At 51.3% G+C, this 15263-nt stretch overlaps 1 protein-coding gene across 6 annotated transcripts in view; it reads right to left on the bottom strand.

Moving 5' to 3' along the window:
- Positions 1–15263, bottom strand: part of DENND2B (DENN domain containing 2B) — a 1727973-nt gene that overhangs the window by 23896 nt on the left and 1688814 nt on the right. For all 6 annotated transcript variants that reach the window (XM_069623705.1, XM_069623704.1, XM_069623706.1 and 3 more), the window contains one exon: positions 11161–11400. In XM_069623705.1, coding sequence (XP_069479806.1) covers positions 11161–11400 — 240 coding nt within the window. The remainder of the gene's footprint in view (positions 1–11160; positions 11401–15263) is intronic.

Here is a 15263-nt window from a genome sequence, read left to right as displayed (position 1 = left end):
ACAAAACCTTGTCCACTTGCTTTGTACTTGCTCCTGGTAGCATCGCTTCTAGCCCCTTTTATAATGTCTAGATTAGCCTGTGATAGATGCAGATGCCTCAGTGTGACCTGTGCAGGAACCATGCTGCGAGGGCTAACTTCTGGGGGGCAGGGTGGACGACTGTGCCTCCGTGCTGAGAGATTAGGTGTGCTGGGCCCAACGGAAGGTGCACAGGGGCCTGATCCGACAGGCTGAGTAGTTCTGAGAACCACGGTCTTGCTGGCCACCACAGAGCTATCAGGATGAGACCGAGGTGTAGGTGGGCCTCCCTGATCTTGCAGATTACACTGTGAACAAGGGGAGTGGGGGGGATGGGGAGGCATACACATTCATGTTGTTCCACTGGATGTGCATCACGTCTCCCAGTGAGCCCCTGCCCTGTCCGTGCCAGGATGTGAACTGGGGGCACCTCCTGTTGGACCAGGTGGCGAAGAGATCCACCTGAGGTTGACCCCACCTGTCGAAGATCCCCGAAAGAGCTGTTTGTCCAACTGCCATTGGCAGTTGTCCGCACCCAGCCTGCTGAGCCTGTCCGCCTCGAGGTTGGACTCCCCAAGGAGGCGTATTGCTGCCAGATCCATGTCGCTTAGCAGAGCCCACTCTCAAATGCTCACTGCCAGAGTGCAGAGGAGACTTGGTGCCACTCTGTTTGTTGATGTACTAAATACTAGTGGAGCTGTCTGTCTGAATGAGGATAGCCTTGCCACTGATCATCGGGAGGAAGGCTTTGAGGGTAAGCCAGATGGCCATCAACTCTAGTCAGTTGATGGGGTCTGCCTCATCCTGACGGGACCATACACCGTGGACACTGTGGCTGCCCAAGGTAGCTCCTCAGCCCTCCATGGATGAGTCTGTGGTGATGGTGAACTGAGGTGCTGGTTGACGGAAGGGCCTGCCTATCCGCAGGTTGTTGTCCATCCTCCAAACTAGGTCCTGGTGGAGATGATGTGGGCTGCTGACCAGCTCTGCCTGGGAACCCTTCTCCTGACTCCGGGGGGTTGCAAAGTGCAGTTGCAGTCGCTTCACTTTGAGACTGGTATGCGGCACTGCTAGGCGACATGCCGCCATGAGGCCCAAGAGGTGTTGGTCCACCATGCCAAGGTTACTGCTCTGCTGAGAAAATGCTGCATGGCCCTCTTGATGGCTGCAAACTTGTATGCTGAGGGGAAAATCCCCTCAGAGCTCGTATTCCAGATAAAAACCAGAAAGGTTACACTCTGCATGGGCTCCAATTATAACTTCTTCAGATTGATGGAAAATCCCAGCTCATGCAGTGTATTCATGAGGGCGGGGGCGGTGTGCTGGACTGCCTCCGGTGACCTTGCCCTGACAAGCCAGTCATTTAGGTGTCGGTAGATAGGGTGACCCTGACGTTCATCAGTCTTGTAAAGACTCTGGGGGCCGAATTGAGGCCAAAGGGCAGAACCTTGTATTGGAAATGAAAACCCATGATCCTGAACCTCAGGATGGACGAATGAGGTTGCCCGATCAGGACGTGTAGGTAGGCATCCTTCAGATCTAGGGAGCACATCCAGTCTCCCGGACACAATGTCTCTGCTATAAGCGTTGGGGTAACCATCTTGAACTTTGAAGAGGAAGGGAAAGGTTCAAGGTGGAAAGGTCCAACACAACTCTTAGGCCAGCCTGGTTCTTCTTGTGTATGACAAAAATCCACGAATAGATGCCCAGACCCCCCTGAGAGGCTGGGACTTCCTCCACTGCCTGACTCTCTACGAGCGAGCAAATTTCCGCCAACAGAGTTGCTATACCAATATGTGGGAGCAGAGGGTAGGAGAGAGGAGACAGAGGGATAGGGAGCCGGAAGCCTGTGGATACTATCGAGAGGATCCATGGATCCATGAACCTTGTCCGCCAGCGTTGAGAGTGAAGGCTAAGCCTGCCCCCCACCGAAGACTCGTGGATCCGGATGGTTGTGTCATGCTTTTTTGCCCTCTGAGGCTGGGGCTGAGGAGGGGGACTGGAGAAAGCCCTTGTGAGCCACCTTGTGCTGCTTTCGCCTGTGCTGGCTCAGGGATCTGTCCGGTTGTCTGGACCATCTCTCCTGGAAGCCCCTGAAGCCTCAGAATGACCGACCCTTGTCTGAGCGCTGGTGCACCTTACTATATGCTTTGGGGTGGACTTAGTGAGAATTGATAAGGATTTGGCAGTCTGAAAACTATTCTTCTTCTTATCGAGTTCCTTGTTGGTAGTAGAATGGAACAGATCGCCCCCCTCGAAAGATAGGTCCACAATACACTCCTGAACATCGGGGTTGAACTTCGTCACCCGTAACCAGGCTGTCCTCCTCATTTCGGTAGCAATACATATGGCACGCCCTCAGGGGTCAATGTGGGCCACCATAGACTCTATTATGTCCTGTGCTACTATTTTTGCTTCGGTCAGCCCAGCCTGAAAGCGCACTTGGCTCTGTACAGAGAGCTTAGGAAGGAAATCAGCGATCTCTCGCCAGAGCCTCTGATAGACCGCAGCCAGCATGGCATCCGTATTGGACCGGCGCAGATGGAGAGAAGCGTTTGAATAGATTTTCCTTCCATATGCTTACAGGATTATCTCCTCCTTACCCAGGAGTGCCGAGGCTGATGTAGCCGAGGAAGATTGTGGCTTTGAGTAGAGTGAAGCTGCTGCAATCACTGAGGAATGTGGCTGGGGGTGCGCCGACAGTACGAGGGGGTCCCCTTCCATTTGCCTAAACTTGGCGTCGAGGCGCCTATTGGTAGGCTGTGAAGAGTGTGGTTTGAGCCATTCTTTTTTGGAAAGAGCCACCACGTCCTTCTGCATTGGAATTCCCGTTCTGGCTGTGGAGCATAGAGTGAGAACCTTTTCCAGTACCCCCACCTCTGGCTGTGGGGTCCTCAAATATTCAGCCAGGCCCGCTAGCCGTTCGTGAAAGGCCTTGGCCGACAACTAAATGTCAGGGTCCTCTTCCTTATCTGTGTCCACCAATGTGTCCTGCTTGTCCAGTGCACCTGGAGGAGTTCTGGGGCAGAGAGCTGAGGCGCACTGATAAGTGCCAAAGGCTGCTGCGGTAGCGGATAAGGGGCTGCTGTGACTGGCACAGGCATTGGAGCCTGTATTGTAGGGACTGGCGCGTGCAGCTGGGGCTCTGTTGGGCCCGGATGCGCTGGACCCAAGGGCGGGGGGGCCATGGGTGCAAGCGGCTGAACCAGAGGGAGTATATATCCCTAATAACATCCCTAACGATGATGCCCATCTGCGGGGACCTGATGAGAGTCAGGAATTTGTCAAAGAACCTGTCTTCACAGGCCGGAGGAGCACTTGGGGGAGCCAGCATAGGCGCAGGGCCCTGAGGTTGCTGAGACCTGGGCGCACCCTGTCTTGCTCTATGTGGCGAAGAGTATCTGCCCTGTGATGCTGATGGATATGCTGTGGGCCAAGTGCCAGACGATGACCAATCCCATCTGGAAACTCGTTCCCCCACCTGGGCCCCAAAGGGGGATGGTGTCGGGCTAGGTACCATTTTGTCAGGCCCGGTGGCCATTTTGTCCGGCTGTATACCACTTGCCTGCAATGTGGTGATTGCCGCGCTGGGCCCATCTTCCTCCAGGACACGGAGCGGTGGAGGTTGAGGCCTACCCTGCACCTCAGGACAGGGCCTGGTAGGCTGAGTGCCTTCGGCTGTGGGGCCGGTAGTGCTGCGTACAGGCGCCCCCTCAGACATCTTTCTGGTATTAGGGCATAGCCCCTCAGGTTGAGACCTGGTAATAGAAGCTTGCGGTCCCTCTGCAGAGTCACCGGTAGGATCTCGCGACCCCTCGGCCTGGTGGCTGGTAGCTGAAGCAGCCTCGGGATGTGTGCTGGTACTAGGACCTGATAGGTCCCTCCCGCCAGTGCGCTTACTGGGGAAGGAGTCGCCTTTGCGGGGTGCAGAGGAGAACAGTGCACCTACCTTGGGCCTGATCTTCTGCTTAACAAATGTCCTTAGGTCCTCTGGAGGCAACTTTCTGAAGAGCTCCCTCCACCTGGTTAATCTGTTCTTCAGAGCACATGGTGTCAACGCGTTGCACGCGGTACAACCTTCCCAGCTGCGGTCGGGGCCCAGGCAGCGGAGGCTGAGAGCGTGGGGGTCAGAAGTAGGGAAGAGACCCTCGCAGGCTGGACACCTGCTGAAGCCTGCCGATGTCGACATGTGCTGAGGAGGAGCGTGGCGCCAGATGACAGAGTGGTACCTGGTTGCAAAAGAGAAGAAAAAGAAGACAAAGGTACTTCTCCGGGGAAGAGAGCGCGTGGAATTACTAGGCTGGGGGCCTAATCCAGGAGCGCTGGTGAAAGTGGTCCATTCCCGTTGATGCGGAAAAGAGGACGGGGGAGTGGCGCCGGTGGGCGGTGTCAGGGTAGCGCCTGCTCCTAGAGCCGTGCCCCAACGCATCTAAATTTAAAGGGGAAGATGATTTTTCTGGTGAAAAAGATTCTGTTTCCCGTCCCTAGCGAAGGAGCGAAGGACGCCCATACAGTATGGAGGAAAGGGGACGGGACGTAGGAGTGATATATATATGGGATACATTACTCACCGTAATCGTATTTCTGATGCTTGTATCTGCTTAGATTCACATGCTGTGCATAGGCCGACATCTAGTGGAAGCTGCGGAGTATTACAGTTTGTTTTTCGAAAATCGAAAAAGGGCGTCGACACAGGGCGTGCCAGTAATACTATCCCTAGTGTGACGTCCACTGTACCCATGATCCCTCACGCGTCTAGGATCCCCAGATTGTGTTTTTCCTGACATGAGGTAGCATGAGGAGTAGCGTGAGTACAGATAGTCCAAGCAGATAGACAGAAAGGTAAGAACTACAAGCAACCATGCGCCTTCTCTCGGAGGGGAGGAAGGGTGGGTCGCATGTGAATCTAAGCAGATACAAGCATCAGAAATACGATTACGGTGAGTAATGTATCCCTTCTGAGGCTTGTGGAATCTGCTTAGATCACATGCTGTGCATAGATTAGCGAGCAGTACCAGAAGCAGGAGGTGGGATGTGAGAAGGGTCATGAGCAAACAGGTGTCTTAGAACCGCTTGTCCCACTTGTGTATCTGTCTTGGAATGAGTGTCAATGCAGTAATGCTGAGTAAAAGTGTGAATAGAGCTCCAAGTAGCTGCTTTGCAAATGGTGTCGAGGGGAACATTTGCAATGAAAGCCAGAGTGGCCCCAATGCCTCTAGTAGAGTGGGCCCTTGGTGTAAACGGCAGAGTCTTTTTAGAAAGAGAGTAACACAGCTGTATACAGTTGATAATCCACTTAGAGATAGCGCCCTTAGAGACGCGATCCCCCTCTCTGCCTGTAGCTACGGAGACAAACAGTTGATCTGTTTTCCTTAGCGGTCTGGTTTTATTTACATAGTATAAGACCGCCCTACGCACATCTAGGGTGTGTAGTTTCACCTCAGCCGAGCTTTGTGGGTTTTGGAAGAAAGCCGGAAGCTCGATGGACTGGTTTACATGGAACTTGGATATGAATTTTGGTGAGAACCTAGGGTGTGTGCGTAAAACCAGTTTGTCCTTGTGGATAGTAAAGAAAGGATCTTGCACTGACAGAGCCTGAATTTCACTGACCCTTCTTATGGAGGTAATGGCTACTAAGAAGGCCGTTTTATAAGTCAGGTGTTTGAGACTACTTTTATGCATGGGTTCGAAGGGGGGCCCCATGAGCTTAGCTAGCACCACGTTGAGGTCCCATCCTGGCGGTGGGTTCGAATTAGGAGGGTGAAGTCTCTTTACTCCTTCCATGAAGGCTTTAACCACTGGTACTTTCCACCACGAGACCCTGTTATGGGATGTGGTGTAAGCCGAGAGGGCTGCCAGGTGTACTTTCAGAGAGTTAAAAACCAACCCTGCATCCAGCAGGTGGAGCATGTATGTTACAACGTTGGAAGGAGTGCAATCAACCGGGTTGATTTGTTTATTCTGGCACCAGATAACGAATCTTTTCCACTTGTGAAAGTAACAGTGTCTTGTATTTGGTTTCCTGGACTCTTTTAGAATGTCCATACACCTCTGTGGTAATTTGAGATGTCCAAACTCTATGACTTCAGGAGCCATGCTGCTAGGTTCATAGAGTTGGGTTCCTGATGCAGTGTTTGACCTTGTTGCTGGGACAGAAGGTTGTACCAGGCTGGGAGTCTGATGGGCTCGCACACCGCCATCCTGCGTAGGTGTGGAAACCATGGTTGTCTCGCCCACATGGGAGCAACTAGGATGAGCGTCATTGATTCCTTGTTCATCTTGCACACCACCTTCCTGATGAGAGGAGTTGGTGGAAAAGCGTACGCAAACATCCCTGACCAGTTCATCCACAGGGCATTCCCCTGGGAGTCCGTTTGGGGGAACCTGGATGCAAATCCTGGGCATTGTTTGTTTTCGCTTGTGGCGAATAGGTCTATAGTGGGGAAACCCCACTGAGAGAAGAGATCTTCTACTACGTCTCTGTGAAGGACCCATTCGTGTTCTTCTGGGAGGGTGTCTCTGCTTAGAGCATCCGCTAGGGAATTGAGCTCCCCTGGAACATGTTGCGATGACAGGAAGATGTTCCGTCTGAGTGCCCATATCCATATTTTCTGGGCAAGCTTGGACAGATTTGGCGAACGAGTCCCTCCTTGCTTGTTCAGATAGAACATGGCTGTCGTGCTGTCCGTCCTGATCTGCACCGACAAGTTCAGTAGATGGGGCTCGAACGCCTGCAGCGCACGAAATACTGCCAGAAGCTCTAGCAGATTGATGTGGTTCTTGGCTACTGAGTGAGACCAGAGACCCTGAGCTGTGTGGTGGAGATGGTGAGCTCCCCACCCAGTCAGGCATGCATCTGTAGTAACCACTGCCTGTACTTCGGGATCGTAAAAGGGTTTCCCCTTTGCGATATTCTCTCTTGTCCACCAGTGTAGGCTCTGTACGAGTGTTGGCGAAACGACCACTAGATCGTCCCACTGACCACTTGCCTGAGACCACTGTTTCGCCAACCATTCCTGCATGGGACGCATGCGCAGACGCGCGTGGGGGACCAGGTAAATGCATGACGCCATCATGCCCAGTAACCGCATAGCTTTGCGTACTGTTATCTGTTGACCTGACTGATAATGTGGAATTTGCAGAAGTATATTCCGAATTCTTTCTTCCGAAGGGAAGGTCAATTCTCTCTGAGTATCTAGGATAGCTCCTAGAAACTGTTTTGAGGTGCTTGGCACCAGACTTGACTTCTTCTCGTTGATAGAGAAGCCTAATTCGTGGAGGAGGTTGATAGTCCTCTGAATGTTTGATCTGCAGATTCCTGGGGTTTCCCCCGTTATGAGCCAGTCGTCTAGATAAGGGTACACTGGGATTGCCTCCCTGCGTAGGTGTGCAGCTGCCACCGCCAGTACCTTGGTGAATACCCTTGGTGCTGAAGCTATCCCGAAGGGCAGTACCTTGAATTGGTAGTGGCGACTGTCCACCTTGAAGCGCAAGTATTTTCTGTGCGCCGGGAGCATAGAAATATGAAAATAGGCATCTTTCATATCCAAGGTTGCCATGTAATCCCCCTTTTTTAGGAGTGGGATTACCTCTTGTAGCGTGGTCATACGGAATTTTTGGGGCTTGACATACTTGTTGGCAGGCCGTAAGTCCAATACTGGGCGCATTGTTAAATCTTTCTTTGGCACAAGGAAGTAAGTTGAATAGATACCCTTGTTTACCTGGTGTCCTGGGACGAGTTCTATCGCGTCCTTTAGGAGCAGATTGTAGACTTCCTCGAGGAGGATCTTTTGATGTTCTAAAGAGTGGACTTTTTGTCTTGGAGGGTGGTTTCGGGGACGTTGCAGTAGTTCTATACAGTACCCCTTGGATACTGTCGACAGCACCCATCTGTCGGATGTTATCCCTTCCCATGCCTGGGTGAAGCTGGATATTCGTCCCCCTACTGGGGTTGCATGGGAAGGGACCCTGAAATGAGCGTCACTGCTTTGGTGGAGGCGTGCCGCCTCCTTTACTGGGGCTGCCTCTGCCTCTACCACGTCCTCTTCTACTAGCCCTACCATACCCCTGGGTAGACTGTTGTGAGTTGGTGTTCCACTGTGTACCCTGGGTGTGGGAATAGCTATTTCCTCTATTGGAATTTTGGCCGCGGGGGTGACGAAAATTGCCGTTCCCTCTTTGGTTAGGTGGTTTTGTAGTTAACTGGCCAAGGGATTTGAGGGTGTCGAATTCCTCCTTAGCGTTTTTTAGTGCGTCCTCGACTGCCTTTCCAAACAGGAGATCACTTTCCACTGGTTTGTCTAAGAGTGCAGCTTGTGTTTCTGCTCTGAATCCCGACTGCCTCAACCAAGCATGTCTTTTGATGACAGTCCCCTCTGCTATAATTCTACCCGCATTGTCTGCGGCGTCTAAAGTTGCTTTTAAAATGCAACCTGAGACGTTTCTTCCCTCTGCACAAATGCGAGATAGCTGGCTCTTAAGGGGTTCGGGAGCGGAATCTATTAGTGCTGCCACTTCTTCCCACTGATGGCAGTTGTAGCTGGCCAACAGTGTGGTGGAATTCGCGATTCTGGTTTGGTAGGCTGCCGTGGAAGCTACTTTTCTACCAAAACCATAGAGTTTCTTACTTTCTTTGTCGGGGGGAGCCTCCGAGGAAGATAATGGGGTTCCAGCTCTCTTGCGGGTGTTAGTTACGACTAGAGAGTCTGGCTTAAATTGGCCTCTAATATATAGAGGGTCCGACTGGGCTGCTTTAAACAGCTTCTCTACTCTCGGGTTTACAGGTCTTGTCAAGTTTGGGTTGACAAGGGATGGTGCTATTCTGCGTTGAATAGATTTCAGGATGGGAATGGTCTGGGCTACTGTCTTCCTTTCCCCTATTAGTTCCTCCGCGAAGTCCCTCTCTTCTTGGACACCTTGTGTGTCTATGTGGAAGTGGTTAGCTGCCCGAGAGAGCAGTTCATTCAGGAGGGGCTGATTATGTATTGGGGAATCAGACACTGGGGCTTCCCTTTCGACTGGTGAGTCCATTCTGAAAATATCTGGGCTATTTTCTGGCTCATCCTCGTCTTCGTCCTCCCCGTAATAATCTGACACTGCGAGATCTTCTGGTGTCTCAAAATCCTGGCCCTCTATAAGGGAAGAGTCTCCTTGGCCTGTAGGGAAAAGGCAAGAATAGGGTTGGACCTCGAAGGGTTCTGAAGCCTTTACTGGTGTCTCGACCCGGGGCCTTTTATTTGAAGGGATAGGGTCCCTTGAACCTGAGGGAGAAGATTCCTGAGGGTTTAAAGCTAGTAGTTGGTCAGGGTGTCTTTCGAAGAAATTTGCTAAGGAGGACATCCTTGACATTACTCTGTCAATGTCCTCGCATGACCAGAGTTTTGAGCTTGGGGTGACCCTGCTGGAACTCTCTATGGACTGTCCCTGAGAAGACTTGGACGGGGAAGTCAGTTCTATTGTTGTGGGGGATTGCAAGGGTTGTTTCCTTTGTTGCTTACCCCCTTCCCCGTGGGTGGAAGTGTGTTTACCCTTTCCCTTATCTTTCGACGCCTGGCGTCGAGGATCGGAGGTGGAACCCCTGTGTTTCGAACTAGGCTTCGAAACTGGGCCCTCCTCACTCCCAAGTGATGTACCCCTTCCCTGGGGTGCAGGCTGGGGATGGAAGCCGTGTTCGTCTCCGGACGAGTGATCTTCCGTGATGTTAATGGGCGAGGCACTATGTGCAAGTGTGGAGGCTTGCCTGACGTCGTGCGGCGACCTCGACCGGGACCGCCCAGAGGACGTCCTTTCGGACCGCTCCTTTTGTGCCTCTTTCCGAGGTTTCGACGACGTCGAATCTCGGGTGGGTTTTTTGTGTTTAGCGTGTGTATGTGTAACGCTCTTGTCGCCGGGGGACTTCCCCATAGTCGCCGGGACGGACGACCTTCCGAGGCCGGGGACGTGCGTTAGGCTGTCTTTCGACGCCTTGGTGCCCTCGCCGTCCGAAAGTCCGGCGTCGCTGCCGTCGCTGAAGGTACCCTCCGCCTCCATAGCTGCTAGCTTGGCGTGGTGGGCCCAACGCTTGGTGGAGCGGTCCTTAAGAGTTTTTGTCTTAAACCTGCTACAGGCCCTGCAACCCGCCTCGGGGTGGTCTCTGGGCAGGCAAAGGTTGCACGTAGCGTGCTTATCTACCCAAGGGTATTTTTTATTACACTTGGGGCAAAACTGAAAGGGCGTACCCTCCATACGCGCCTGTGGGCAGCGGGCAAGTGTGTGTAGGTAAGAAGGTGTTTCTAACCGAGTGTGGAAGTGTACCACCCCCCACTCTCCCTACTGTAGGGCCGAGGCCAGCGGCCCAGGCCCGAGCCGAGGCGGAAGCCTCAAGGCCCAATCCGTCGGGTTTCGACGTTGATCTCCTCCCCGGTTCGGCGTCGAGATGCTGGTCGACGTAGGGGTGAGAAAATGGGGCAAATTAGAATTATTTTTAAGTGTAAATATGGCAAAGCCAGGGAACTCCGATGAAGTGCTTCCGACCAGAATGGCGGAAAAAAACAATCTGGGGATCCTAGACGCGTGAGGGATCATGGGTACAGTGGACGTCACACTAGGGATAGTATTACTGGCACGCCCTGTGTCGACGCCCTTTTTCGATTTTCGAAAAACAAACTGTAATACTCCGCAGCTTCCACTAGATGTCGGCCTATGCACAGCATGTGATCTAAGCAGATTCCACAAGCCTCAGAAATATATATATATATAAAACAATATTGTAAATAGTAGTGAATGCAGCAATGGTTGAAGTGCGTAAAGTGGGCTAAGTGGGTTCAAGGTGAAAAATAGTGCATGTAATTCCCTGCAAAAAGATCTGAAAGAGGTTCAAATGTTCTGGAACAATAAATACTTTCATTCTTATAATGTTTGAAGTAAATTATCTTAATGACAAAAAGAATGGTAGTCAATTTTGGGTGTCTCATTGAGTACTCCAAACGTTCGTTGTGCAATTCAGCAAAATATTGGAGTTCGAATTAGCCGTAATAATCCCCATTGGGGAAGAGGGAATGGAGGGATTTGTTGAGCACCATAGCTAGAAATGATATTTTAAACACACTATGAATCTCTTGAATATTGACCAATTGTTAGGCAGGTTGAACAATCTTCCATTACCTTTCGCTCTACATTTCCTTAGCTCTCTGTCCTGGATGAACCCGGCAAACATCTGAGATTCCATGAAAACCTCCAGGAAGCGGCGGATACTCTTGGAAGCCACAGACTTGCGGAAGGCATCCTTCTGGAATGCACGTTCTCCCCGATCATTTTGTGACAAGAACAGAGAATAATGTCCAATTGTCTCCACAAAAAATCTGATGAAAACTTCTGATACTAATCCATTCAGGCTGTTGCAGTCTGGAAAAGAACACAATCGACAAACAGATTACCTGAGAAATTATAACAACAAGACACTTCAGCGTTTTTTTGACGGCATGTAATTCCAACACTTTGCTAACCAAAGTTAAATGCATAACAGTGAGCATGCAAATAGAGCATTGTACACATCAACATCACTAAAGCAATTGGACGCCCCGAGTAGTCAAAAGATACTTGCAAGATATTGCGAATCAGTGGCCTTGTTCAAATCATAAATTGTAACATAACACACACCATCTTCCTTCGAGATGCGGGGATAGTCTAAACTATCTTTCAGGAGACTTCTCCCTACCTGCATTGGTCTTCTTATATTTTGTTTTGTAGTTTTGAAAAGGCACTAATCACAAGTGCTGTCACTTGCAGCGCTCCAAGAAGAAAGAGGCAAAAAGGTAAGAGAAGGGGAGGAAGAGGTGTGGTCCTTCAAAGCCTGGGAACATTTGGCAGTTAAATTCAAGGGAAAAAGGGATGAGGAATGCAGTACAACCAAGACAGATAACATAGTAAGATCAGGCAAGTGTGCGTGATATAACCTTCCACAGAGAGCATGTACTGATAGGTAGGACGTATCTTCAGTGTCTAGCGAGCCAACATGACCGTGGGAGCAGCAGTTTTATCAGTACATTATTAATTCTTGGTTAATAGTGTAAGAGTTATTTTTGATGGTGGAACATGTGGAAGTAAACTATGCACTTGCCACATTTGTAAGACAAAAACGACATTAAGCAGTTGGTCTTGTATGTGTTTTAAGGTTTAGGTTACTTACCTGTAACTATTGTTCTCCAGCATGAGTCTGGCATGGACTGACATGCTCATGAATATTTCCTGCCGTTAGGCTGGGAATCCTCAGTAAAAGAAAAAACAGTTTCACTTTCACTTTAAAACTGTATTTCTCCTCTAAACCAATCAATGTCCTCTGGGTCATACTGCCCCCATCCAATGACAGTCCTCTCCGTAAACTCCATCCCTGGTGGCCATCTTCAGATTTGGTAAGTACGTAAAGTGGCAGTATGAACCAAGAAGAGCCACAGAGGGGAAGCATGTGAATGCATGCCAGACCCATGCCGGAGAACAATAGTTACAGGTAAGTAACACACCTTTTCCAGCATGGGGTCTGGCATGGATTCACATGCTCATGAATAATGATTACACATCAGTAAATATACACAACACAGGAGGTGGCAAGGCTCAACAGAAGCAATAAACGCTCACCTCTGGAGCAGACTCACCTCAGACAAACAGGTTGTGTAGCAACGCCTGGCCGACTCGGGACTCCTCCATGGAATCCCTGTCGATGCAGTAGAACCTTGTGAAGTTGTGCGTGGCCCTCCACTTAGCAGCTCTGCAGATGTCGAGCAGGGGCACACCATAGAGAAACACTGTTGTTGCTGCGATGGCTCTGGTGGAGTGGGCTCTCGGTCTGCCTGGCAGCGGCCTGCTAGCCAGTCTATGACAGTGCATAATGCAGCCGGAGAGCCACCTGGAGATGGAAGCCTTTGACAAAGCCTTTCCCTGATTAACAGGTCTAAAATTGACGAACAACTGAGAAGTCTTCCGAAAATCCGTTGCGGTTGGCACATAGAATTTCAAGGCAAGAGCAACCTCCAGCGAATGCAAGGCCCTCTCCACCAGCGACGACGCATTTGTAAAGAAGACAGGTAACAACAAAGGTTCGTTGAGATGGAATTCCGACGGTACCTTTGACATAAAGGTGGGGTGTGTACGCCGTACCATCCTTGAAGCGCAGAAAGACAAGTAAGGCTGCTTGCAAGACAGGGCCTGAATCTCCCGACCCGCCTGGCCGATGTGATAGCCACGAAGAAAGCCGTCTTGCACGAGAGAAACTTGAGAGGACCCTGATGCATAGGTTCAAAGGGCGCTCCCATGAGCTTAGTTAGCACAGCATTGACCTCCCAAGCCGGGGCAAGAGCCTTCACCAGCGGGAAAGTCCCGAAGAGTCCCTTGAGGAACTTCTTGACGAGCCTGTGAGACCACAGCGAAGGTCTGCCCGGAGACCTGGTGAACCTGGATATGGTGTCAAGATGCACCTTGATATAGGCGTGAGCCAGCCATACCCTGGCCAAGGAAAAATAGTATGGTAGAAGTTGCGGGCCGTGACACGCAGAGGGGTAATCTTCTGAGTCCAGCACCACATAGAGAAGCGGTTTCATTTATGCCCGTAGCACTTCAACGTTGACAAGGCTGTGGCCCGGCCAGGATGTTGAAACCCCACACCCCCCCCTTCTCTGGCAAGAAGGTCCAGGGACAGCGGCAGCTTGATGGACGGGGCCATTGACAGAAGTAGTAAGTCAGGATACCAGATTTGACTCGGCCACGCAGGGGCGATGAGTATCATCCAGCAGTGGCACTGTCTGAGTATGTTGATCACACGTAAGAGGAGTGGAAACGGGGAAGCATAAAGGAACCGTCCCTCCCACGGGAATGAGAATGTGTCCCCCAAGCTCCTTGGTTGAGGGAACCGGTTGGCGAACCTCTAGCACTTGGGGTTTGCCGCCGTCGCGAACAGATCGATCTGGGGCTGGCCCATTTGCTGAATAGAAAATTAATCTTGTCCTGGTGAAGCTTCCACTCGTGGCAAGAACACAGTTTCCTGCTGAGCGAGTCTACGATGGTGTTCTTGACTCCCGCTAGAAGAAACAGGACGAGGAACATGCCTTGACAAACAGCCCAGTGGCACAAGTCCTAGGCCTCCTTGGAAAGCGCTGGTGAGCTGGTCGCCCCTTGTTTCCGGATGTAGAACATGGTGGTGGTGTTGTCTGTGAAGATCCTCACCACCTTGCCCTTCAACGATGAGAGAAAAGACTTGAGGGCCCAAAATACAGCCCAATGTTTCTGGACATTGATGTGTAGGTCCTTCTCCGGTTGCCAGAGGCCTCTGGCGTTCAACTGTCCAGTGTGGGCTCCCCATCCCTCTAGAGAGGCGTCTGTGGTGACCGTCTCCTGGTAAGGGGGAACCTGAAATGGAGCTCCCTGGATGAGATATGGCCGTACGCCCCACCACTGTATCACCCAATGGAACTCCTTGTTGAGCAAGCTCTTGTTCGCAAAGTTCCCCAACACCTGCATTCACCTCGCATCCAGGAACTCCTGGAGAGGTCTCATGTGAAGTCTGCACAGGCGAACGAGGATGATGCAAGAAGACATCATGCCCAGCAGCAACTTGATGGACCAAACCGTTGCCATCTGCACCGACAACAAACGCTGTACTTTGTCCTGTATGTCTCTCACCCTCTCCTGTGAGGGCAACACCAAACATGTCACCGTGTTGAGTCAGGCAGCATAAACAGTGCGTCCTGAGAGGGCATCAAGCAAGACTTTGGATAGTTTATGGAGAACCACAGCTCTGTCAGCAGACATACGGTCTTCGATGTGTGTTCTCCCGCAAGGGCGCCTCAGTGGGAATGCACCAGCCAGTCGTACAGGTAGGGGTATACATGGATGCCCTGTAGACGCAGTTGTGCTGCCACCAGGGCCAAGCACTTCGTAAACACCCTCAGAGCCGATTTCAGGCCGAAAGGCAGATCCTTGAACTGGTAATGCTGACCTTGAACTACGAACCGTAGGAACTTGCAGTGTTTCCTGTGAATGAGGATGTGAAAGTAGGCATCCTCCAGATTCAACGACGTCAGAAAATCCCCTTGCTCCAGCTGGCTGAGCATGTGTTGCAACGTGACCATCCAGAACTTTTGGCACTTCAAGACGAAGATCTAGGATCGTCCTCCACCCCTGCCCTGTTTTCTTTCAAACCAGAAAGCATCTGGAATACACTCCAGAGCCCCGGAGACGCTGGGGGATGGGTTCCACTGCCCCTTTCTGTAATATGG

Source organism: Ambystoma mexicanum, chromosome 11 (genome assembly GCF_040938575.1).
Source record: "Ambystoma mexicanum isolate Mex_15411 chromosome 11, UKY_AmexF1_1, whole genome shotgun sequence".
Lineage (NCBI taxonomy): Eukaryota > Metazoa > Chordata > Amphibia > Caudata > Ambystomatidae > Ambystoma > Ambystoma mexicanum.
Note: the sequence above shows the minus strand (reverse complement) of the source record. Positions and strands in the feature narration are given on the sequence as shown.